Source organism: Leuciscus leuciscus (genome assembly GCF_965113295.1).
Source record: "Leuciscus leuciscus genome assembly, chromosome: 3".
NCBI lineage: Eukaryota > Metazoa > Chordata > Actinopteri > Cypriniformes > Leuciscidae > Leuciscus > Leuciscus leuciscus.
In genome coordinates this window covers 63,926,398-63,952,936 of record NC_138727.1, presented here as the reverse complement: position 1 = coordinate 63,952,936, position 26,539 = coordinate 63,926,398, and the positions used below count along the sequence as shown (strand labels likewise).

General features: G+C 37.6%; 1 protein-coding gene and 1 pseudogene across 5 annotated transcripts in view; one reads left to right on the top strand and one right to left on the bottom strand.

Moving 5' to 3' along the window:
• LOC309495378 (NLR family CARD domain-containing protein 3-like) overlaps window positions 1–2,792 on the top strand; it is a 22,555-nt pseudogene extending 19,763 nt beyond the window's left edge. The window contains exon 9 of the transcript XR_014211775.1: window positions 672–2,792. The product of XR_014211775.1 is annotated as an NLR family CARD domain-containing protein 3-like (transcript). The remainder of the gene's footprint in view (window positions 1–671) is intronic.
• On the bottom strand, window positions 2,388–26,539 carry LOC309495387 (NLR family CARD domain-containing protein 3-like). 4 transcript variants are annotated; one of them, XM_082165102.1, is made up of 6 exons: window positions 26,290–26,535; window positions 14,195–16,072; window positions 13,851–14,024; window positions 12,925–13,098; window positions 10,623–10,669; window positions 2,388–10,400 (listed from the first exon to the last, which is right to left on the bottom strand). In XM_082165102.1, the coding sequence occupies exons 2-6, from the start codon at window positions 16,039–16,041 to the stop codon at window positions 9,877–9,879; spliced, it is 2,766 nt and encodes a 921-aa protein (XP_082021228.1). In that variant the 5' UTR covers window positions 16,042–16,072; window positions 26,290–26,535; the 3' UTR covers window positions 2,388–9,876. The 4 variants fall into 4 exon arrangements, with proteins under 4 accessions (XP_082021228.1, XP_082021230.1, XP_082021229.1 ...); XM_082165104.1 differs by having other exon boundaries at window positions 14,195–16,003; XM_082165105.1 differs by having other exon boundaries at window positions 10,266–10,400; window positions 10,578–10,669; window positions 26,290–26,539.

Sequence of the window (26,539 nt, the reverse complement as noted above, 5' to 3'; positions counted from 1 at the left end):
AATGTTTAATTTGAAGTTACCATGATCGTGATCAGTGTTTACTTTAGTGGGGCTCTTGACTCTTTTTTAACATTATTTTTATTCTGTTTTTTTATATCTTATTTATAATATAATAAATATTCTAAATATGAAAGGAGAACAAAACAGTACATTTGGTTAAGGTGTATATGAAAAAAATCATTAGGTGTAAAAGACAAACTACAGCTACAGGTTTTATTTTACTATGCAAAAAACTGCACAGATTACAAAATGCTGGAAGGAGAAAGCATACATTGACTACAACATATTCAGTTATTAATAAAACAATTGACTCCAAACACAACTATGAAATATGCTTACAAAATCTTTAACACATTTTTAATAATACTTGAATAAATAGTGAATATATTAATTTTGCTAGGCTGGACATCACTTTTGGACACTACTGTAAAACTTGACTTTACATCTTTATTTAGAGTCATGACACTAGAGACAAATTTTCATAAATTTTTCATACAATTTTCATACATTTTCTATGATTTCTTAGATTTTCTAATAGTGTCTCAAAACACTAATCAGCCCAAAATCATTACATCATATTGGGAAACCATACTGTATGTCCAACATATATAGTAACAAGATATATGTGTGTTGTAAAAGTTCTCTCTTTTAATCTCTCTTCTTGTGTTCAGATGCCTGTGATCTCACACTGGATCCAAACACAGCACATGTTAAACTCATGCTGTCTGAGGGGAACAGAAAGGTGACACGCGTGGAAGACAAGCAGCCGTATCCTGATCATCCAGACAGATTTGATGGCTTTGAGCAGGTTCTGTGTGGAGAGAGGCTGACTGGACGCTGTTACTGGGAGGCTGAATGGAGTGGAAGGGGAGCTGATATTTCAGTAGCTTATAAGGGAATCAGGAGGAAAGGGCTGAGTGAAGACTGTTGGTTTGGATACAGTGAAAAGTCCTGGAATCTGTATTGCTCTAGCAGAAGTTATTCTGCTTGTCACAATTTAAAGCAAACAGATATACCTGCCCCTTCATCGTCTAAGAGAGTAGGAGTGTATGTGGACGTGTCGGCCGGCACTCTGTCCTTCTACAGCGTCTCTGACAAACACACACTCACACACTTACACACATTCAACACCACATTCACTGAACCACTCTATGCTGGATTTAAGGTTTACCCAGACTCCCCTGTGTTGTTGCAACAGAATGTCCAGACCTCCTAGACATCCCTGTCATATAAACAGTACTCCCTGTTAAACATTGACCTTTAAATTAATGGTAAAACACTGGCAACACTGTTGCCAGTAATTTACTGTTAATTGTACAATTGTTTACTGTAATCTACAGTATGTTACTGTAAAATGCACAAAATGCACATCTCTGTCTCCTCAGTGCAATCTCAAGCCTCTACTGGCAACTCCTAACCACTTGAGAGACCTCTCGAGCTGTCTTAAATAACTGTGAGAGTAAGAGTGATTCTTAGCTTTAAGAAATTTGATAACTTGCTTTTATACTTAAGTTTGAAAGTAGGAGTAAATTGAATGAATTCTCAGCACTTAAGACTAAAATGGCACGTTGAGAAGCTTGATAAATATGGGTCCTGGTGTTTATCAGTGAACTTTTCTTTTCATTCACTCAGTCAAGGGGACTATTTTAGTGAACTAATGTAGGGAATAGTGATTGAGGGTATAGGGTGTGATTGGGAACACAGCCTCTGAGTGTCAACTTTGAGCGCTATTAATTCACAGTATATTCCTGTCGGCTATTTTCTCGAAAATGTTACCCAAAATGCATTGTTTTCGACAGTATATTACTGTTTTAATAGAAAATTGTATAAAGTCAATTTGTTCAGTAATAAGTGAAACTGGTAATGCTGTTTGTGGAGTTGTTTAATCCTCTTCAGTTGATTTCATATTTTTTCTGTTCTTCTTGTTCCTCTTTCCTTCAGTGATTCTGCTTGTTAACAACAGGTGTTCATCAGTGCCTGAATTAACTCGCTTGTTTGTATTCACTCTGTCAAGTGGACTATATTAGTGAACTAATGTAGGGAATAGTGATTGAGGGTATAGGGTGTGATTGGGAACACAGCCTCTGAGTGTCGACTTTGAGCGCTGTTAATTAAACTGGTATATTAATTAATATGTTAATTAATATGTTAAATGAAAAGGTAAATCGAAAATCAAATAGAATTTCTCTCGAAAATGACAAATATCACCCAGAATGCATTGTTTTCTATGGTATATTGCTGTTTTAATGGAAAACAGCATGTTACTGTCAAAATGTGGCCCTTTTTTACAGCAATTTTTTAGTGTAACATGAAACAGAATATCTGTCCAATTCATCTTCAGCGTCTGCTCAGTGCCTCATTGGGTACTGTAGGCAATAGGCAAGACCTTTTCTTGTTTTCTATTCTATTATACATGTAATTTCTACAATTTGAGTACAATCACCAATAATTTATTAAGAAACCTTTAATAAAAAAGGAAGACAAAAAAGGATATAGATTAGCTTTGAATAAAACCATGAATAAGATATTCACATTCATGTTTAGTTCATTTCATTTCATTATGTTCTGTTTAGTTTCATTGTCATGTTCCGTTATGTTGCCATTTGCTTTAGCTCTAGTTTATAGTTGTCATGGTTTCTGATTTGTTACTCACCCGTTTCCTGTTCTGTTGATCCTTCCCTCTGTGTATTTAAGCCTGCAGTTTCCTCAGTTCTGGGTTTGTCGTTAAAGTTGGTATATGTGTAGTGTTCCTACTCTTTGTATGGATGAAACTTTTGTTTCATCTTTCTGTGTCACGCATTTCTCTTGTTTTTGGAGTATTCTGCACTCAATCATTACAATTGTGTGGTTGTTGTTGTGGTTTGCATTTATTTAAATAATCTCACAAAGATATACATCACCAGCAATACTCAGACCGTGCTAATGCCCATCAGTATTATCGGGTAAGGCAAGGGAAGTTTATTTATCACATTTCATACACTATGACAATTCAAAGTCCTTTACAGAAAGGAATTAAAAGAATCACAAAATAAAAGCAAGGAAAATTAAAACAGTTATAAAAGAAAGTAAAAGAGATATATGATACAGTTGTAATAGATGATACATAGATAAACTTCTCATCTGGCAAAACACCGATACATCATATTTTTCACAACTCCCAGTTTTACACTGAGATTTTACCATGGTGATTACACTGTGTCTGTAATTTCACCTTACTGATTCCACAGCATGATGTTCAGTTGTGACATTATCAGGCAAATTTTGTTTCATATATATACGATTCACAAAACCATACAAAATACCGGAACACACACATATATCAAGAATCAGCATATGAACCTCAACAATGGTGACAAACAAAATATAGATAAGCAGATCAACTCGGAACATTACAAATCAAGCTACTAAAAAGTCACATAAAAAAACAACAAAAACAAAAGCACATGGTAAGAATAAAACAAAATAAGACAATTCAGCTGCATAATTTATGCATTCTACAATGCATGCTGGGAGTTCTGTACTATGGTGGTACCCAGCATGCATTGCGACATTAAGCTTTTCATTTGAGTGTCACCATTGCTGAGATTCATAATGCTGATTGTTGATGTCTGTGTGTGACAACAACAACAAAAAAAACAAACAAAAAAAACATGGTGTTATAAAACTTTCTATGCATAATGTTTTTTTGAAATTGTTCATATTATAACAATGCTGTTGGATTTCTTAAAGTAAAATCACTGGACTTTAATAATCAGTCATGTAGAAAAAGCCACATGATTATTTAAGATTAAGAATAAATTGAAATTTGGATGAAATGAGGTGCTACTGATTTAACAGCCATAGTCACCAGACTACTTTTTTTCTTTTTGCTTTTTTTTGTTATAACTATTGTGTCTTATAAACACACAGGCAAAGCAGCCAGAGAAAAACTAATGTTCAAATGTCAAGGGCAAGAGCCCAACTAAAGCAAACCCTGATCACCGTCATGGTGACTACAAAATAAACAATTCATCAACATCTAATCCTCCGTTAATTTTCCAACAGATCTTCTGATTATGACAGAAATAAAGTCAGTCTGGTTAGTAATAGGTGAAGCTGGTAATGCTGTTTGTGTAGTTGTTTAATCCTCCTCTGCTGAGATCTTCACAGATTTAATGTCTTCTTTTATCTTCAGTTGATTTCATCTAAGGCTGTGTCTGAAGTCAGTAGTTTACAGTAAAATCTCACAGTAAAATTTACTAAACAAAAAAAGTAAAATTATGTTAATTACTTTGTGATTTTATGTGTTTTTGCACATAATGATATCGTGGAGATCTGTTAGTGTTTAATGATCTGTAGGGATTTAAAGGGTTTCTGTTGAGTTTTGTGGGTCACCATTGTGTTGAAGAGTAGAGCCTGTGCTTCAGTCCAGGATGAGCAGAAAAACACTGATGTTATGCTGCATGTTGCTTTATTTAAAGGCAGTGATTGTGTAGTTGCTGATGCATTAAAGTTATTTAACTAATTTGTGTGTTGTTGTTGTTATCCAGTAGGATTTATTTAAATTTATGTTTTTTTGTTAACTCATAAGGTATTTTTCTTAGTGGACTCAAATGAAATAAGCTCAGGGTATAAATATTTAATGCCAAATGACCACTCAATTTCCTCAAATGAAATAAGTTATCTCAGGTTTTAATTCAGTGCTTTATTAATAACAGTAACATACTGTTGTGCTGTATAATTTTACAGTATAATTGAAGTTTATGATTTACAGGCTCACTGGCAACCAAAATTGCCAGTAAGTTGCTGTAAATTTTACAGCAATTTGTTACAGTTTATTTCCCATTTGTAACTCTGTGTTTTTGTAGCACTGTCTTGTCACAGTTGTAAATGAGAACTTGTTCTCGACTGACTTACTTGGTTAAATAAAGGTGAAATAAAAAAAATTATATATATATATATATATATATATATTTTTTTATTTTTTTTTATTTTTTTTTTATTCCACGCTGCATGTGGGACAGATCATCTTTCCACGTGTGCCAGATGTGGGCCGGATCTGGGACGTCAAAATGTTGCTATGTGGGGTTATATCAGAGACAGGATCTGGTGATACAGACAAAACACATTCCATAGCATTAGGCACCTTATTGGCTAAAAATGAGTTTGACAGATCAACTATTTCCTTAAATTTCTGTGCCTGAGCTCGAGTAACCACACAAGTGGAAAACACAAAGGGGCATTTCTCTGCTAGATCAAAACTTTGGGAAGTAGTGGGTGTGTGAGTCACAATTGGTGTAAGGAGACGATGACATCTGCAAGATCATTCCCAAGAATCAAGTCACACCCTCCACTGGTAACTGTTCACGCACAGCTAAGTTGACTGCCCCAATAATGATATCAGACTTCAAATATGCAGAATGAAGTGGCACAATTCTTCTCAATTCTCAATTCTGCGTACTAGTACGTCACCACCAGCAAATTAAGTTTTAGAGAGCAGCAATATTCCAGCAGATATAAACGATTGAGCGGCTGCCGTATTTTGTAGAATTGTTACAGGTTTGAACTCAGAATCAGGCGATAACAAGACTGTGCCCCTAAACAAAAAAAGGCTGGTAAGTCTTGCCCTTATCAGAGTTAACAGAGTATGCAATCTCAACAAGATCAACACTTTTAGTCCTTTAAGCTCCACTCTTTTCCTTCCACGCTTCACAATCCACAATCATGTGATTTGAATCGAGACAAAAGAAACAAACTCTCTTATCTACACTCCCATTTGATTATCGAGTGGTTTTGCCCTTAATCGAACATGTAACTCCTGGTATCTTATTCTCCACATTCCCCACCTGATACTTGACAGACGTCCCCGACGCAAAGACATTCTTATGCGTTAACTGCAAAACTGCAGCACTAGCAAGCGAGCGAAGTAACCTTTTGTTCATTCAAATACACAACAATATTTGATGGCACGCAATTTTTAAACTCTTCTAACAGGATTAGCTCCTGTAACTCCTCCAGGGAGCTAACACTGCTAAAGAGACACCACTTTTCGAAAAGATTCCTCTTTTCTCTCACAAACTCCACATAAGCTTATTTTACTGTTTTCATATACCCACGAAACTCCTGTCGGTAAACTTCAGGGACTAACTCGTATGCCCGCAAAACAGCAGACTTTACAGTTTCATAATCAAGGGAACCTTCAATAGGCAAGGCTGAGCAAACCTCTTGAGCTTTCCCTGTTAAGACTGCACTGCAAAAGTAAAGCCCACATATCTTTTGGCCATTTTAGTTTACCCGCAATTTGCGCGAACGCTACAAAATAGGAGTCCACCTCAGCTTTCCTAAACGGAGTTACGAGCCTAATATACTTACTTACATCAAAAGCGTAGTTCGAGACGGTAGGGGAAAAATCCTCTGTGACTGCACTACCAGTCATAGGTATGGGCAACGAAACTGAACTAGGCTGAGTATGTGGAATTGGAATTGCTCAGATTCCAAATCCAATTTACGCATCTAAATGTCTCTTTCTGCCTGCTTTTCCACTACACAAAGTCCAATCATTTCTGCATTACTTTCTTGCTTTTTAATTAAAATACCCATCTCTTTTCATTTCAAAGCAATCCTCAGATCCCGAGGCCCAGTGTTAAAATTCAGGCCTCCGCCTCAGATTCAAACTCTTCATCAGATTGTCTAGGCAGAATACCTGCATCTACCAATTTCTCAAAAAGGTAATCTTTAAAGGGCATGTTGCAGGTTAGAGTACCCAGTAAGCCAATGTATAGAAAAATAATGTAGGAACTAGATTTAAATATAAACATATACTTATAAAACGCTATTTAGGCTTCTGGAGTCGTTTTTGTGATAAAATTTTACTTTCCGCATTTGAAAACTGCCGAACTGGAAGTGACGCAACACGAGGGAGAGCGGTCAAAGTAAACAATAGGAAAGCAATGGATTGCAATGACAGCTCGGAAGCTGAGGAAATTGTAGCCTAAATGTTTACTCGTATGATATATGTAATTCATGTAATTGATATATATATATATGATGATATCATATAATTATGAGCCTGATATGAAGCCAAGTGAGCAGGACAGGCCAGGATTAGACAGAACAACGGTGATTTGTGGTGTGAGGAGAACAGGGCGAGAGAACAGCGTAGCTTATTATAGATATATCCACGTTAGCCGACGATATGTATAACACTATGCTCAGATCACAGTACTGTACAGATTATTATCATCATGTATCAGGCAATAGCAAAGCTAGTATTTAGACCCTTACCTGCATGTGCTGTGTGTGTCAACCATTAGGAGACAGTTTCCAGAGGAAGAGGGACTTTATAAAGGCTTTGAATTGACCCATTTGGTGACGATGAATAAAAAGAATGATCACAATCACAACTGTCTTACTGTATAAAAACTTTATATGTAGAAACAGCCAACACAAACATTAAAGTCGGTTTGTACAGATTGAAAATGAATTCTAGAACATAATATATTATATTTATAATAATAATAATAAGTGTCGGCTGCAGACTAATAACAAACACATAAATGCATTACAAGTTTATGTAGGATATGTTAATGAATTAAATTAAGACAAGGCACATTTTGTAAAACAGATGTACAATAAGTGATGTCTGACGGATCCGTGAGCGTCATGTTTCCCGCCGGCGGCCGAACCACATGCTGACGGCGGACCGTCACCGGGCGACCCGATGAAGGAGCCAGGACAGTGTGCACATATCGCCGGGATTATAATCATCCGGTCTATAGTAAATGCTACACACTACCGCGTTTTTCAAAGCAGAAGCAGAAGTGAAGTCCCGTCTCTTACCCGGCACAAAACGCACACAGGCACGGAAGATCGCACCGTCCTTTTTCTTATTCGGAAACCTGTGGACTCGGTGTCCTGACAGGCCATAATTCACAATCATTTACCACGACGATGATTAATTGAAATACAATAAGCACCGAAAACACACTGAATCATGACCACTCCAACTGAATACCAACCTACTCCGCACTGAGCGAACGCAGAGCCGGCAAACGACTCCCTCGGGTGACGTCATATGACGCGATGGTGAAAGAAAGCGGTTTTTCTACATGGTCAAGGAAACTGTCACGTTTTCTATTAAATTTGTGCCCTTATGTCTTGCAAAACAATTTTTAATCCTGCATTTACTTTTCATATGGTATTTTCATACAAGGTTATATTAATTTTGAAAAAAGAAAAAAACCTGCAACATGCCCTTTAAGCACTTGTTTGGAAGTATATTTTTTAACCTTAATATCAAAGAAATCTGAAATCAGAACTAAATATTTTTTCGACAACAATTAAAGGCTTCGATGGTGGGCACAAGAGTGAAGGCAGACAGACACATTTCACCACTATGATCAATGACGGACCAATCAAAACTCGCACTTTGATATGATCCAAAAGAACAAACGCTCTAACTTTGTTATAAGACAGAAAATTGGCTGGGCAAGCCCCCACTTGTTACGAACCTCCCCGTTTTCTAGGGGTTGGAGAGGATGTAACAATTATTGTAAATTATAATAAATATAACAAAAAAGACTGACGGTCACTTCAATCCCCTGATCCAGAAAAAGCAACAAAACACCAGATTAAGCAAAATAATTCTTAATTTATTTGATAATTCAAAGATAACAGCAACAAAAAGAAAACAAGAGAAAGGAAGCAAATCTTCAGGAGAAGGCCAGGTCAACATAAACAAAACCTTATAACTGAATGAGTAACATTAAATAACCTATACAAAAGAAAACAAATAAACAACAAAGTCTTCCCTCGCTCCCTGTCTAACATAAACATAAGCAAAATTCGAAAAAAACTGCACCCTCTCCCTATTGCTTCCAAATTCAAAAAAAGTATTTACACAAATTAAGATTGAAAATAAAACAGTAATAATAACATAAGAAATAAACACAATCAGCATTCACACGTTCTCCCACAGCTAGCGGTTACGCAACCATGAAAGATAAAGACCGCCTTTAGTTGTAAACATTACACCCAAGACAATTTTCTAAGATCACAATTCTGGTTGAGGGAAAAGAGTGAAGCATGTAGCCATCAGCACTCCAGCATTGTTTCTTCACTCTATTATAGTGCTTGAGATCTCTGCAACATTCACTCAACTAATGAGCATCAGCTTGAACCCAATTTGCAGCCTGTGCAAGGGAGAGAGACAAAGAGAGAAAAAGGAGAGCAAGTATACAACACATCACACGCTCAATAAGTATAACTCTCCCCAAATCACACATGTATTACAAATACGCCCACATAACAAGTGCGATAAAGCAGGATAATTAATCATTTTAAAAAGGCTATAATGCACCTGTATGTGCTGAAAGTATTCGACGCAGACAGCGATTTAAACTTTTGTTTGCACAACTTTTGTTTACAGTGGATTCATGTGAAATATTTAATCCACTCCTGTACGCCCTTTACATAATCATCCTACGATCTCTTTCTCAATTAAATGAAAAGCCGCAAGTTGTGTGATAAAACAAGAGATGGTGGTAATGCACAATTTTAGTTTGTTATTTAATAAGATGCTGTGCTGCTTCAATGCATTGCAGGCTCGTCAAAACGCAAAGCAGAATGTAACTTTTGCTAACCGCTACCTGCTGGGAAAAGTAGTTAGCTACTGGAAAAGCTATACTGTTTTAAAAGCAACTGAGCTACTGTCAAGCTACTGAAAAATGTAAGTTAGTAGCGTTGCAACTAGTAGTTAGCTACTCGCCAACACTGTTTTTTACACTGCCTCCATTTGGTTACAGAGGCATAGTAACAACGTAATCTTTTAGAACTACCTTTGAAACTTATCTATGTAACTACTTACGAACAAGTTTAATTATTTAAGTACCTTTGTCTCTAATGCAAAGACACAGAGGAGCCTGGATACAACCCAAATCCAGCATAGAGTGGTTCAGTGAATGTGGTGTTGAATGTGTGTAAGTGTGTGAGTGTGTGTGTGTCAGAGACGCTGTAGAAGGACAGAGTGCCGGCAGACACGTCCAGATACACTCCTACTCTCTTAGACGTTGAAGGAGCTGGTATGTCAATGCTTTTTTTATTGTGTAGTGCAGAGAAATTGCTACTTGTGCAATAAACAGTCCAGGACTTTTCATTGTATCCAATAAAACACTCATTACTGTTTCCTTTTCTGCTGATTCCTTTATATACCACTGCTATGTCAGCCACTCCACTCCATTCAGCCTCCCAGTAACAGCGTCCAGTCAGGCTCTCTTTACATAAAACGTTACCATAGTAATCAAATCTCTCTGGATGATCAGGATACGGCTGACGCTCTTTCACTCGGGTCACTTTTCGGTTCCTCTCGGAAAGAGCAAGACGAGAGTCTGCTGTATTTTTATCCAGTGTGAGATCACAGTTGTCTGTAGTTGAGATAAAAAGCAAGATTATTCATAACATGGTGAAATGAGTGAGAAAAAAAAGTTCAAAGTACAGTTACCCCTGGATAAATACCCCTTTTCTTTCTTTCTTTCTTTCTTGTTGCATGATTTTAATTACATATAAATGTGTATCATGTTAGGTAATTTGGTGATTTTTACCGTATTTAATGTAATTAAACACAGGATGTGTTTATTAAAACTTACATTTTTTCAGTCCTGGTTTAATTCTGCTCTCTCCTCCATGACCCAGCCTATAGAAATCCAAACACACACCAAACTGGTAAGCAGAGGTAGACAGTAATTCACTACATTTGAAAGACAAATACTGTACTTTTCACTCCACTGTTAACCCTTTGCTGTAAAAAAGGAAAAATTCTGTTGTGAGAATGCCGTGATCATCCTGAACATGTCTGATTCACTGATCTTATCCTGTGTATAATCTATGATTTTCTGGGTTTTTAATATTGATCACATATCTGTGAATCTACTAGCCTGGTTAAAACCAGACCCTTCTCAGTTGAAACTGAGTGTAGGGTCTGGGGAAGCTATGTAGACAAATCATTTCCAAAGGGGCGTCACCAACCGACGTAGCTCAAATTCCTCTGGCCGCAATTGGATAGTCATAAAAGCAATCAGATCGATGAAGGAGATGACGTATGCTTCGAGTGTTGTTCTTTGCTCCGGTTTTGACGAAAACGGTAAGTTTAAATCGCTCAAAACAGACGCGATAACTGATTCGTTTATATACTGTCTATGATTCGAACGAGTGATGTTCCACGGCGGCATCCATCTTTGTAATGAAATCTCCTTCAGCGTCGCTGCGCTGTCGTCATCATGTAAATCCCTCCCCAAACGTTTCTGATTGGTGCCGCGATTTCGGCGGCACAGAAATGAGTTTGAATGGGCTCTTCTCCAGACTATCCTGGAGAGAGAATTAAAATTCGCCGGAAGTAGTCTGGGTTTTCCCAGGCTATGAATCTACAACTTTAAATCCACCAATGTTTTTGTAACCAGTTATTCTGAAGGATATTGAAATCCTTTAGTGCATTATTTTTTTATTATTATTTTTGCATGACTCAGACACACACAGACATCAACAATCAGCAATGGTGACAAAAGTTTCATGTCACAATGCATGCTGGGTTCCAGGATAGTATAAAACTCCCAGCATGCACTACAGTATGAATAAAAAAATGTTTTCCTCCTCTTCCTCCTCCTCTTCCTTGTCCTCCTCCTCCTCCTCCTCTTTCTTGCCCTCTTCCTCCTCCTCCTCCTCTTTCTTGCCCTCCTCCCCCTCTTCCCCTTTCTTGCCCTCTTCCTCCACCCCCCACCCCCTCTTTCTTGCCCTCCTCCTCCTCCTCCTCTTTCTTGCCCTCCTCCCCCTCCTCCTCTTTCTTGCCCTCCTCCCCCTCCTCCTCTTTCTTGCCCTCCTCCCCCTCCCCCTCTTTCATGCCCTACTCCTCTTCCTCCTCCTCTTCCTTGTCCTCCTCCTCTTCCTCCCCCTCTTCCTCTGTCTTGCCCTACTCCTCTTCCTCCTCCTCTTCCTTGTCCTCCTCGTCATCCTCTTTCATTATGGTGATTAGTATTTTCTTTAGTTGGACAGTTTGACTCTCAGCTTTTATGTGAGTGTGGGATCTTTGCAACAGTGTGTTCTAAAACACATCATTTATTGCAAAGAAAACCAGAAACAAAGATCATAATTCAGCATCACAGTTCACTAATTTTATTCTGACCAAAAGTGGTAATTTGTTATGGCGACAAATCTTGCTAATGCTGGCGCGCGCAGTAAATAACATTCGCGTCATTGGTTGTGTGGCTTTAAGTCAGTTGTAATTGTTGTGTTTCATTTTCTGAGAGTGCAGGCATGATGTTGAACCAACATCACATTGTAACATTGACTCAACGGCATCACCATTGATTTATAGATGACATTTTCAAAAAAATGTCAACATTAATTGCTGGAGCAAAAGAGATATTGATTCAATACAGTTAACATTGACACATTAACATTATTTTGATGGTTACTGTCTGTCTGGGACCCTAATCAAACACACCTGAACCAGCTAATCAATGTCTTCAGGATTACTAGAAAGCTACAGACAGGAGAGTTTATCAGGGTTGGAGCTAAACTCTGCAGGACAGTGGCCCTCCAGGACAGCATTTGCCCATCCCTGCTCTATATGATCACAATGTGAGTTCACAGTGAGCTAAAAGTGTAACCGCACAGTACACTCACTGTGTGCTCATATTATGGCCACAATGTGAGTTACCCCAGCTAGAAATGTTATTGGACATGGACTCCAACATCGCTCAGATGTCACATTTTGGTTGAAAATGAAAATTGGGTTGACATCTAAACATTTGATGTCAGCGCATGTCAAAACATCTCAAGGACCCCAAAAACACCTTAGACCCCAGAGGGTTAAACAAAAAAAGTTTCATTTCAGATTGCAGCTTCTATTTGAAGTTGGTTGAAGGTCAAAGAGTTAAATTTAGTTTGACATACTTGAGTTTCTGCAGCGAGCAGTTTGGATCATTTAGTTTGTGGTTGAGCAGCTTGACTCCTGATTGTTCTGGGTGATTGTAGCTCAGATCCAGCTCTCTCAGGTGTGAGGGGTTTGAACTCAGAGCTGAAGACACATAACCACAACCTTCCTTTGTCACCATACAGCCCGACAACCTGCAGATGGACAATGATTACTGAAATATTTTTGTTTTGTGTAGGAGAGCACTACATTTTCTTTAAGATAGTAGAGAGCAAATATACTTATTTTGTATATATTATGTATAGACAAAAATATTTAAGTCTAATTAAAATTATTTTTGTGCTTTTTACTTACGAGGTAGTGCGATATGATCTGTACTATCAGTTAATTTTTTGAAAAACTGACTACGTGTGGGTCAAATGACTTTTCTTAATATATAACTTAAAGCAGCCCTTACACACTGTACAAGTTCTTATTTACAGATATTTCAAGACTGTCTTGTTTTTTTTTTTGTTTTTTGTTTTGGTCAGCAAAGGGTGGTCACCAAAACAACACTATAAAACTACTTACAACAAATAATAAACTACATAGCTGAAGAAACATTTTCAAAACTGTAAGGAAACCAATTTTATTAAACCATTCTGAGATCTTATAGAAATAGATAGAAAAATAACAGGGGGTTTTATATTACTTCCTCGTCCACTGTCAACTCTAAGTGTTTTCTAGGAAATGGCACACATAAAAGGTCCCTGTTACCTTTAAAATGTCACTGAAATAGGTGTCCTGAATTGTGACTCTTAAACATACACGTGTTTATAGCAAATAGTAAAAGTGAAAGAAAATAGCGACATAATGCATTCATGCCACAATGCATGCTGGGAGTCATGGACGAATCGTGTTCATATAAACAACACTACAGAAAGAAGGTCCCAATTTGTTCACAAACCTCAGTATCCCCAGCTGACAGTTTGGTCTCTTCAGTCCATCAGAGAGCAGCTTCACTCCTGAATCCTGCAGGTCATTGTTACTCAGATCCAGCTCTCTCAGGACACAGTTTGAGGATTGTAGAGCTGATGACAAACTCTCACAACATTGAGCAGTCAGATTACAGCCAGAAAGACTGGAACAAAGTAAATCAATTATTTATCTTACTCTATACCTTCTTTCAAATTATTAAATTTCAAAAAAAAAAAAAAAAAATCAAGACTCTCGATAACATCTTACATTTTAATTCCTCTCAGGGAACATAATGCTGCTCTTCAGAAAGATTTTCTAAATTGTAACACTCACAGCGCTTTTGTGCAGTTGATCACAGCTGGTATCAGTCTTCTTCTACCCTCATCTGATGTGTTGTATTTCTTGAGGTCCAGCTCATCAAGCACCTCCTCTGACATCTGAAGCATGTAGGCGATTGTTGAGCAGTGAGCAGGAGAGAGTTTCTTCTCTGAGTGTTTGTCTGATTTCACAAACTCCTGAATCTCTCTGGACAGAGTCTCATCTTTCACTTCCAAAAGACAGAGGAATAGATTGATGGATCTTTCAGGGGAGAGTCCATGTCCATCTTTGATCTTCTCTTTAATGTACTGTGTGGTTTTCCTGATGCTCTCTGAGTTGTTCTCTGTGTGTGTCAATAGATCCTGTAAGAGTCTCTGATTGGACTCCAGTGAGAAGCCCAGCAGGAACCGCAGGAACAAATCCAGATGTCCATTCTCACTCTCAAGAGCTTTATCAACTGCATTTTTTAGAAAGCTATAAATAACATCAAAAAACTTAAGTATGTCAACATTTTTTATTACATGGAGGTAAAATAGATAGAAAGCAGCGAGAAACTCCTGAACGCTCAGATGAATGAAGCTGTAGACTTTCCTCTGATGAATCACAGATTCCTCCTTAAAGATCCCAGAATACACTGAGGCGTTAGTGACATCTATGCCGCTCTCTCTCAGGTCCTCCTCATAGAACATCACATTGCCCTTCATCAGCTGTTTGAAAGCCACTTCAGCAAGTTTCATAATAACTTCTCTGTTGGACTGCAGAAGTTTCTCTGGATCTTTCTCTTCACACTCCTGATTCCTCATGTTGATCTGAATCAGCATGAAGTGGATGTACATTTCAGTCAGAGTTTGAGGGATTTCTGCACTCAGATCTTCTTTCAGGAGCTTTTGAAGCACCGTGGATGAGATCCAGCAGAAGACGGGTATGTGGCACATGATGTGGAGGCTTCTTGCTCTTCTGATATGTGAAATGATTCTCCTGGCTTGATGGTCGTCACTGATTCTTTTCCGGAAATATTCCTCCTTCTGAGGCTCATTGAATCCCTGAATCTCTGTCAGACGGTTGATGTATTTGGAGGGGATCTGATTGGCTGCTGCTGGTCTGGAGGTGATCCAGATGAGAGCAGAGGGAAGCAGATCTCCTTTTATGAGGTTTGACATCAACACACCCACTGATGAAGTCTCAGTCACATCAGAAACCTTCTGAGTGTCTGGAAACCTCAGGGTGATTCTACTTTCATCCAGACCATCCAAGATCAACACAACTTTACACTCTTCATAAATCTTTGAGTCCAGATATTGGAGGTCCGGATAAAAGTCCAGCAGAAGTCTGTGAAGACTGTACTGATGATCTTTAATCAAGTTCAGCTCTCGAAATGGAAGCACAAACATGAAATCTACATCCTGATTGGCTTTTCCCTCGGCCCAGTCCAGGATAAACTTCTGCACAGAGACGGTTTTTCCAATTCCAGCTATGCCTTTAGTAAGAACAGTCTTGATGTGGACTTTGTCCTCACATCCTGGTTCAGGTGAGGCTTTAAAGATGTCATTGCAGTAGATTGGAGTGTCTTGTGAGTGTTGTGTTCTGGCTGTTTTCTCCATCTGTAAAACCTCATGTTCTGCATTCACTCCTTCTCTCTCTCCCTCTATGATGTAGAGCTGTGTGTAGATCCTGTTCAGGAGGGTTTGATACTCTTGGAGTTTGATTCCCTCAAATAATCTCTCATATTTCTTCTTCATGCTGCTTTTGTGCTGGTCTTTGACCCCCTGTAGTTGTCCAGTCTCCAGTGTGTGTGTTTTCAGGGCTGCTTCAGTTTTGTCCTGCCTGATATGAGTTTGATAGGGGGATATAGAGGACGACATAGATGTGCTCAGCTCATGTATTTCCCTCTTGCTAAAAAAAATTAAAATAATAAAAAGACAATGACTGCTGGAGACCAGAAACGTATTGGTTACAAGATGTCCCAGCTAACAGGAAAGTTCTCATAACTTTTGCTATAATGTTCTGGCAAGGTACTCTCAGTTATGAACAAACGTTCTTCCAGTAAACTTAACAGAATCTGTTCAACGTTTCTCAAAATGTTAACGCAAATACATTATTCATACATTATTTGTAGAAGGTGTTTCAAAAGTCCTCATAATGTTGGGAGAACATGTCTAGAACAACATTCTTGAAAAATCCTTTAAACATTAGAATGACAACTAACTTCAGATAAATCAGGTTGTGTTTGCTCTTTTAAAAGAAGATCCTTGGAACATAGGAAAGTCTTGTAGCTTGCCTCATAGTTTTTGTACCTAACTTTTTAATTTATTTAAAGTTTCTGCAAGTGTAAGAATTAAACACTTTCAAAACAATGTTTATGAAATCATCATATTTTCATTAGTATTTGATGAAAGTTCTCAAAATGTTGGCAATAAACATTCTTTGAACATCATTCTTTGAGTCCAGATCTTGAAGGTCCAGATGAAAGTCCAGCAGAAGTCTGTGAGGAGTGTACTGATGATCTTATTTTAGATATTAAGGATCACTAACTTTCTGACTTAAAAATGGCTTGAGGTTGGACACTACACAGCAAAATACCCTGTTTCATTGACCCCTTACACCGTGAAGGCATTTTTACTATTACACAAGAGTTTGTCAACAGCTGAATTTTTTTATCACGTTTTTCATTACTGCTTCAAATCCATAATTATTAATGTCAGATATGAAACTGCAGAAAAAAAAAAAAGAAAAAAAAAACTTGTTTAAAGGAACACTCCGACTTTTTGGGACTTTAGCTTATTCACAGTATCCCCCAGAGTTAGATAAGTCCATACATACCTTTTTCATTTCTGTGCGTTCTGTAAGTGTTATTTGACGCACCCACCGCTAGCCTAGCTTAGCACAAAGACTGGATGTAAATGGATAAGGTAGCATACTAATCCCAATAAGTGACAAAATAATGCAAACATTTTCCTATTTACATGTTGTGATCTGTATAGTCACAGCGTGTACAAATAACAAGGCTATATGAGACAGAGACCATTTTTAATCGTATAAATACTGGGAACTATATTCTCACTAGGCGTAGGAGCACAGCTACTTGGGCGGAGTGATTAGCGCAGCACACGAGACATCATCAATCAATCACTCCGCCCAAGTAGCTGTGCTCCTACGCCTAGTGAGAATATAGTTCCCAGTATTTATACGATTAAAAATGGTCTCTGTCTCATATAGCCTTGTTATTTGTACACGCTGTGACTATACAGGTCACAACACATAAATAGGAAAATGTTTGCATTATTTTGTCACTTATTGGGATTAGTATGCTACCTTATCCATTTACATCCAGTCTTTGTGCTAAGCTAGGCTAGCGGTGGGTGCGTCAAATAACACTTACAGAACGCACAGAAATGAAAAAGGTATGTATGGACTTATCTAACTCTGGGGGATACTGTGAATAAGCTAAAGTCCCAAAAAGTCGGAGTGTTCCTTTAAACTTTAAATGCAGTAATTATTTGCTGTGAAAACAAACATGTTGATCTGCCTTTTCTTCAATCTGATCACCATGCTGGTGACCTCAAACTAAACATTTTCAACCAAACATCAACATTAAAAACCTCTGTTAATTCTCAATAAGAACCACTGAACCACTACCTATCAAGTGACCAATAATGCTTACTTTCAGATTTTGCATAAACAAAGTGTAACTTATTTGTTTGTATTGCTTCACTACTGTGCACACAAAGGTGTAATTTGGTAATTCACAGGGTAAAAGCCTATTGCAAACATTGCTTTGTTTTATCACAAGCTCAAATTATAGATATCAACACTACAATGACAAACTAAACAGTTTGACAAACTATCCTTTTATAATGGACTGTGGTACAGAAACAGTGACAATGTTACACACTCTTGGCTTACATTTCCCATGTTATATTAATATTTCCATTAAATGGAAAATGGGGGGGGGGGGGGGGGGGGGGATTTTGAAATCGTGCTTAATATTTTCTAAACAAGTATTTATTTCCAGTTTAATTTTTTCTTGGTCCCCCCTGTGCCCCCCCATTTATAAAATCATGGAATCGCCCCTGGAGCAGTGACTGAGCTGTTGGTTAAAATTCGCAATCTCAACACTAGATGCCGCTAAAATTTACACAATGCACCTTTAGCAGGAGTTTTTTGGCAGTCAATCACGCCATGCCTTTTGTCTTTTTCAAATACTGCATTCACCGCACCTTTAACTTGTTATCACTAACCAGATTGACTTTATTTCTGTTAGACGTCAGATCAGTACTTGATTATGTCATCGTCAATAAACATCTGATAGAAAAAGGAAGTAACTATGGCCAATACACACCTACTACAGTCACGTGTGTTAAGAAACAACACAGGTTGTGTGTTAAAGCTGCAGTCCGCAGTTTTTCCTCTTTGTCGCCATCTCTGTTCGAAATCTGCAATTGGAGTTATTCGCGTAATTATCAACTTTACGTGGGTTGTGCCTCAGCACGGCACAGCGCGGATGAATCCAATGTTTTGAAGAGAATGTGCTGCTGTCAATCACCGCGCTGGTGGTGTGGATACTGTCATTTGCAATCACAGATTCAACTTTTGGAAGTATGACCAACATAAGAATTTTCACCGGAAAATGTCGTCTGAACAAGTAAGTAACATCCACTTTTTTTCTGACCAACTAATGTTAAGGGGAAAAAAAACATTGCAGTAAATCGCGCCGATTAAATCTAATGATTGCTTATCATATCACGTCAAACCGTGCAAATTATACTTTGTTCTCAAAAACATCAGCATTGCGTGACTACATTTAATGCCCTCCCGATATTTATCCTTGTTTTCGCAGGGGCCGGTTGCAGTCTCTTTTTTTCTCCTAAGTCTTTCGTGTTTTACAACGGGTGAATCTCCAGTTGTCACTGGTGATTGTCGTTTTAACCTTTCTGGTCTACCATCAAATTGACAAGTTTAATTATATCAAGTGCTGTGAGAAAAGGCTATAAATCTCCACCTCGATCATCCTCACACTCATAGTCGACTAGCCGAGACTCTTCTTTATGTGTACAGATGTGACGTAATGACGCAAAGACATGCTCGAATTTCCCGCGGAAATCCACCAGTACCACTGGAATTAAAAACATTATTACAAGCTTACCGTTTTAAATCGAGCTAAGCCAAGCAGAGAGTTTTGAACACTGGCTGCTTATGTGCTCAAAAATTTATTTTGGATAATTTTTTACCCCAAAAAGCTACAGACTGCAGCTTTAAACTGTCCCTGAGCACACACACTATATGTGTTAAAAACTGACACAACATGTATCATTTTTAACACATCTTTTTTTACAGGTTGTGTTGTTTTACAGACATCATTTTATAAGAGCGCGCCGACACTCACCATCAATGTGCATTGTATGCAGTGTTTGCTATGTTCTCAAACAAACAGGCCTGTGTAAATAAAAGTTAGTTATATACAATAGTTGTCAGTTCCCAGCAAAGCAATAGCCGTCATTTCAACGTCTTGGTTAAATATAGACTCGATATAGTCCAGCTATGTGTAACCCACTTCTAGCCAAAATAACATTGAGGCCATCCTTAAAAATATTTTGGTTTGCAGTAACAGCAAAAAAAAAGAAAAAAAGGGACGGTAGGTAGGTCTATATTTTTTTATATATTAAAAAAAATTATATAAAAAAGTATATATTTTTGATACATTTTTTTTTTTTTTTATCGGGGTCGGGTCGGGATACATTTTTCACCTATGTCTAGGGGCTGTTTACACCAGGCATCAAAACGATTCCATTTACACCTGGTTACATACTTTTTTTTTTTTTTTTTTGCTGATATAAATCCGATCTTCAATTCCCGCTATATGCAGATTTAATGGAGTGCACATCACCGAAAGCAACGAGATACATTATTTTATTGATCATTAGCTAAAATTTCTGAATCAAAGCCCGCAATAAGAGAAAGCGGAAACAGCCCTGGTGAGATCATTTCGTTTCTTTACATTTAATGAAGATGATTGTGTGTTAAGCGTCTGCGACTTACTTTCACTTTGATTTGCGATAGTTTGCACGTTGATGCAGCTTCTCATCTGCGGCGAGTGTGTTGCAGTAGCGTCGTCATATCTGACTAAAACATGACATATCCTACACGCTCTCGCATGTTTATTTTTTAATAAACCATATTCAACAACATATAAAAATGAAATAATCTTTAGAGTAAAGCCGCAGCCATCATTACCAAGCGCGAACCATTGACAGTGAATGAAACGAAGCGAACTTAGCTTGCAGGGCCAGGCTGTAGTGTGATGCGTTAACCAATGGTGTAAACATAATCATAGATGACGCGCCACGGGTTTTTATTTAAAAGAAAGAACGTAGCTTATGTTTGTATGTAGGTCTAGGCAATTTATATTCACAATACTTAATAACTAATATTATTTTATTGCATTTGTATTAGTTGTTTTAAGAGTTAAAAAAAAAATCAGTCGGTCTAAACGCAAGTTTACAACCGGCAAGTCGGTCGGACTAAAAGGGGAAAAAAATAAATAATTGGGTCGGTACTAAATTGACAGGGTCGGTCGGGTTACGGCAAACAAGAATATTTTTAAGGATGGCCTGAATCTGGTTACATGTCATTTTTTCCAAAATAACTTGCGAGATGTAGGATATTCCATCATGTAGGCACAGTCAACTGTGATTACAAGGTGTTTGGTTTCATTTCTTTGACATTTTCTGTGTGTAGGCTGTGCGTAGCCATGATTTAGCTCGTAGTTAGACCGGTTATTTGTAGCCCACTTTGATTAATTGTAGTTTTTTTGGCCAGGCAGCGCATGAGATGGTTGATATCCCATTATGTTCACATTGGTAATAATATCTACAAGGTGCAAGTGTCATTTCATGACATGATCGATCTGTAGATTTAGCTCTGAATTGGATGGGCTGTGTGCAGTCTGATTTTAGCCCACCCGGCGAAATCGAGGCAATCAGTGGTCTACGTTTAACGGCTTGGCTATAGCCCTGATTTAGACCAGCGATTAGTATAGCCATATTAGCCAAAATAGTCTTAAAATTGTTTACATGTTTTGTGCCCACGCAGCTTCATGTTTGCTGTCACTGTCACACATAACATTCATACACAATCTACGATATTATTTGAATGTCTTTAATTTTAAATTAAATAAAAAATGCAATTACATTTCTCAACCGTTAAATGGCAACAGCCCTACTGAGAAATGACTACTGGCAACGCGAGACTTAGAGAGCACTGTTCTCGCGATCGCGCGATAAACACTTCCACCATTTTCAAACATTTTAAACCAGACAGAGCATTGCATTCACTTATCTGTCGATCAAAGAGAACAGGTAAAAGACATTCCTACTTTTGACTTGTAAGTATCTGTGTTTTTGTTTTGACGTGCTCATTTTTTATCTAAAATTATTTGTTGTTGTTGGAATCGTGACATTTTAGCATGGTAACATGGTACATGCACGTGAACTGTAACCCGTTTCCATGTGCCCTTAAACTCGAATTATCTGAACTCAAAGGGGTAAACATGAAATGTGCAACCTATTATAATGTTTTATGAAAGCCACACATATCTTTTACTCTTTTCTTATAAAAAGAGGGGGGGTATAGAATAAAACCAATTAATCATTTATTCACTGTTGAGAGTTAAGAGAATATATAACCCAAACTTTACAGTTATGCAAGTTATACCTAGCTATACTTGTCATTTAATTTTTAAAGTTAATTTCCAATATTTTTTATTATAATCTTTTTTTTTTTTTACTGTATTTATAATATTTTATTTTCATAATTGTAATTGTATAATTAATAAGTGTCATAATTGTATATTTTTTTTATTTGTTATTATCTTAAGTTGTTAATTTTTATATTGTTCTTAATAAAAGTTTCATATATATATATATTTTTTTTTTGGGATGGATTGTCATGTATGTGTGTTATATTTGAGTAAACAGAATTGTTGTATTTTGTTGTCTATTATATGTAGTATTCGAATACTATAATGTAGTCATTCATTTGCTGTCTATTTGATGACTAGTCTATTCTTGGTCTATTGCATTTTCACTGACAGCCCAAAATTAGCCTCGTTTTAGCCTAGATGTCAGGGCTGTGTTTGGACGGCTATTAGACATCTTTTAAACGCAAAATTGCTTGCTGGGTTTCTACATTTTAATTTAATTGAAAGTACTAACTGTTATATTATCGATTCGTGAACTTTTCTCAAAAACAGCATTATCAATTAGGGGTTGAAACATGAATTTTTTTATAATGTACAGTGAGTCATGAAACATGTAATTGTACTTTTTGTGCACATGCAGTCTGTACTTGACTATTGATTACAATTTTTTTTCCACTTTATTTTGAAAATTACACATCTGAGTATTTACTACATGAATTGTGTTAAATTTGACTCAACGTGTCATTTTTAACACGTCTCTTTTTAGAGTGCACATACTCTAAATCCATTCAATTCAGGAACACTGAATAAACGTCTAAATCGAAAGACTTGGTGTTTTATGAAGTAGGAACTGCATTTTAAAGGGGAAATGACACCTATGGCCATTCCGATGGGTAGTTTCTCCAGGCACAGATACTGTACGGCCAATCCGACCCAATACGGTTCAGTTTTTTAAGTATCTTGATCTGTCGAGCAGCAGAAGTGATTCTACGTAGGCTATACGAGGTTAACAACCTCCGTGAAGTTGGCACCCCATAAAACAAAATAATCTCCAAAACTATGCCATTCGTTTGTGCTGATTTGTGCCACAAAACGAACGTTTGAGATATTGAACATTATTTTTTTGGTTGTGTGACGTCACTCTCCACCCCATGCCGTTCAAATCGCTCCAAACCGGTGTAATTCGTTTGTGCTGCTCGGTTTGTGCCGATTTGTCCTGTTAAAATTAACATTGTATCTATATCATCACCTCCTTTAGAAATAACAAATATAATTCGGGGCAGTGACGTCACTCTCCACCCCACCTCATCTAAATCGCACCAAGCCGGTGTCGTTCGTTTGTGCTCGGTTTGTGCCGTTGAAAGAAACACTGCAACTACGATCCCCTCTTAAACATAAAAAAATAAACTTTTTAAGTACAGTTACATAACTGTCCACCCCATATGGTCCAAATCGTTGCAAAACTGTGCCGCTCGTTTGTGCTCGATTTGTGCCGGTTTGTGCCGTTACGATGAACATTGTATCTTTTCCCCTTCCTTAGAAATAACACATTGGATTCGGGACAGTGACGTCACTCTCCACCCCATGCCGTCCAAATCGTCCACCCCATGCTCGATTTGTGCCATAGAAAGAACCATCATAAATTATTCCACTCTTTAGACATCAGAAAATCTTTGGAGGAGTAGTGACGTCACCATCCATCTTGTCTACAAACCTGTCTGGTTTGTTTGCTCGCACAGGGCCGCTGCTGTCATTGTTCTTTTCTTTAGATATGGGAATGTTTTAGTTTAGATTTGTGCTAGATATTGACATTTGGTCTTTATATAATCACCAATGCACAATGATATGTAATGTACTGCCACTACTCTGGCTGTAGGCTACGTGTGACTGATGCTTGAATTTTTTATTAAAATTAAATAAAATAACCAATTTTTTTTTTACATTTTTTATTGTGTGTAGTGTCTTAAGTTTTCTGAATACTTTTAACAGCTTACAGACATTTAAAGTCTTTCTGCCCCCCTAGCCTACAGCCAGAGTAGTGGCAGTACATTACATATCATTGTGCATTGGTGATTATATAAAGACCAAATGTCAATAGCACAAATCTAAACTAAAACATTCCCATATCTAAAGAAAAGAACAATGACAGCAGCGGCCCTGTGCGAGCACAAGCGAACCAGACAGGTTTGTGGACAAGATGGATGGAGAGCGCGGCTTGCTTGCGTGACGTCACTAATCAAAAAAGATCTTGTGATGTCTAAAGAATGGAAAATTGTATGACGGTTCTTTCTACAGCACAAATCGAGCACAAACAAAAAGCACCGGTTTGGGGCGATTTGGATGGCATGGGGTGGACAGTAACGTCACTGTCCCGAATCCAATGTGTTATTTCTAAGGAGGGGGAAAAGATACAATGTTCATCGTAACGGCACAAACCGGTACAAATCAGCACAAACGAATGGCATAGTTTTGGAGATTATTTCGTTTTATGGGGTGCCAACTTCACGTTGGTTGTTAACACATGCTTTTCCAGTCAGGGGAAAGGAGTGTTTTCCCCCACTCCCCCAGCTATGACACGGCACCGAGCAAGTCTATAGGACAGTGGCGTAGCCACGAGGGGGCCCTCAGATTTTTGATTGCTTAAAATAAAATAATAAAAATAAGAAATTGTTGATATGTTAGTCTAATTGATAGATTGACCAATCAAAATACTGCGCGGTAAAATGCGGCTGTTTTGATTTGACGTGTTGTGCGTAACCTACGCTGTCATCTTCACGTGAGAGTTCATGCGGTGCCGGTGACAATGGCAGCGTTGTGCAAAGTACAATATTACACACGAAAAGATGAGCGAGAAGGAGAAAATAAGCCATCTACATCTGAGCTTGCTTCAGCTTACTACAAGACGACAGCGAGTGAAGCGGCTAGGAGACAGAAACGTGCATATTTCATCACAGGAATAGCGGTGAGACTTCACGACTCAGATCGGCACAATGCGCAATGACTTGTTTGCAATTGATGAACCGCCTTCACAACCCGTGCAGTTGTATATGAAGAGTTTGGTTTCAAAACGCGATAAATCCATTATGATTAATTTGAGTAATAATGTGTTTTCTTTACCAAGAGAGTGGAAAGATGAAAACCACTATTTTTTTGTTTCAAACTGTCACAAAGCATCTTTAGGTTATAATAACATAAACATTTCAAATCCAGATTTCTATTTTCAAATATTTATTATAAAAAATGATTAGTTTCCCCCCAAAATGCAATAAATTCATGACACTTTTTCTCCCAAAATGCAATATAAAAGTAATTTTTTCATATTTTAACTGTTGAAAATACACAACAAAGTAAGTTGATCCACATATGACAGCCTCTGAACTCGGTCAATACTAATCTTATATAACTTACAGGCACTGGACTAAAAATAGCCGACATTAAATCACCATCGCTAAAAAATACCTCCTGAACTTTTTGGACGGCGATCAGCTGTAAAATGGCTTGGTCCTGGTAAATTGATATATATATGTGTGTGTGTGTATATATATATATATATATATATATATATATATATATATATATATATATATATATATATATATATATATATGTGTGTGTGTGTATATATATTAGTTGCCCCCTCATTTTAAGATGGCCCCCCCCAAAAATAAAATTCTGGCTACGCCCCTGCTATAGGACACAGCAGATGTTAACTGAAACCAATATACTGAAACCTGTAACCTGAACATTTTCAACTAAAATTAGCAGCAGATGATTTACATACATAGGCCTAGTGATTTTTTGACTGATAATCAAGACAGATTGATTATAATTGTGAACCGTGTTCACAATTGACTCATGTCCATCCATCTACAGTGATGTTATTATATAAAAAGCAATACCATTGTTCAAAGTGTCTAAAATGAATAGGTGAACATTCCGTCATCATTCACTATTTCGATGCATTAATGACGTTCTCCCCAGAATAGTCCAAACTGCTCATACATCAGGAATGCCATGACTGTCAAAGAGTTTAAAGGCGAGTGAATGAATAATGAAATAAAATTTACTCTGAATTTATATATTTACATATTTACAATATTTACATAAGGTCTCATGGCCTCGAAAGGGTTGTAATATAGTGCACAACCTCGCATGGACTACTTTTACGATGTCTCCATGGTGATTTTGTATTTTTGACATTTTTGGAACTTGAAAGCCTCCATCCACTTGAAATGTATGAACCTTCTTCAGAACTAAAATCGTCGGTATTTCTGCCATTTTGGTCAGACATTTTCACATTCAACTGTTGAAATGAAAATGATCCGACTTTGAAACTCCATGTAAAGGAGAGCAGAAACAGAAGCTTATTTTTATATACCTATATGGTTTCATGAAGAAAAGGTTCTAAACTTACCAGAAAATATGCTCCCTTTGAACAGTGTTTACAAGTTTAAAGACTCGAGATGCCGTCTCTTCCTTATCTCCTCTTTTGCTTTCGATTCAAGGAACTTGGTTAAAGTGAGTCTTTGTCCTCCCTCTAGTGGCGCAGAACGTCATCACATTCTCAGGACCTGCAGAAAGGGGCGGGGCTACAGTGTCGCTCCGCCTCATTCTTACTCTGATTGGCTCGGTCGTCTGTCATAGGCATACATGATAGAAAACGT

What these genes read in the sequence shown, in the direction of transcription:
- LOC309495387 (XM_082165102.1), bottom strand. Translation starts at nt 16,041, where the DNA reads ATGTCGTCCTCTATATCCCCCTATCAAACTCATATCAGGCAGGACAAA. An exon ending in TGTCAGCTGGGGATACTGAG is followed by an intron (nt 13,099 to 13,850) that starts GTTTGTGAACAA and finishes GTCCATCTGCAG; the next exon opens with GTTGTCGGGCTGTATGGTGA. An exon ending in TGCTCGCTGCAGAAACTCAA is followed by an intron (nt 10,670 to 12,924) that starts GTATGTCAAACT and finishes GGATTTCTATAG; the next exon opens with GCTGGGTCATGGAGGAGAGA.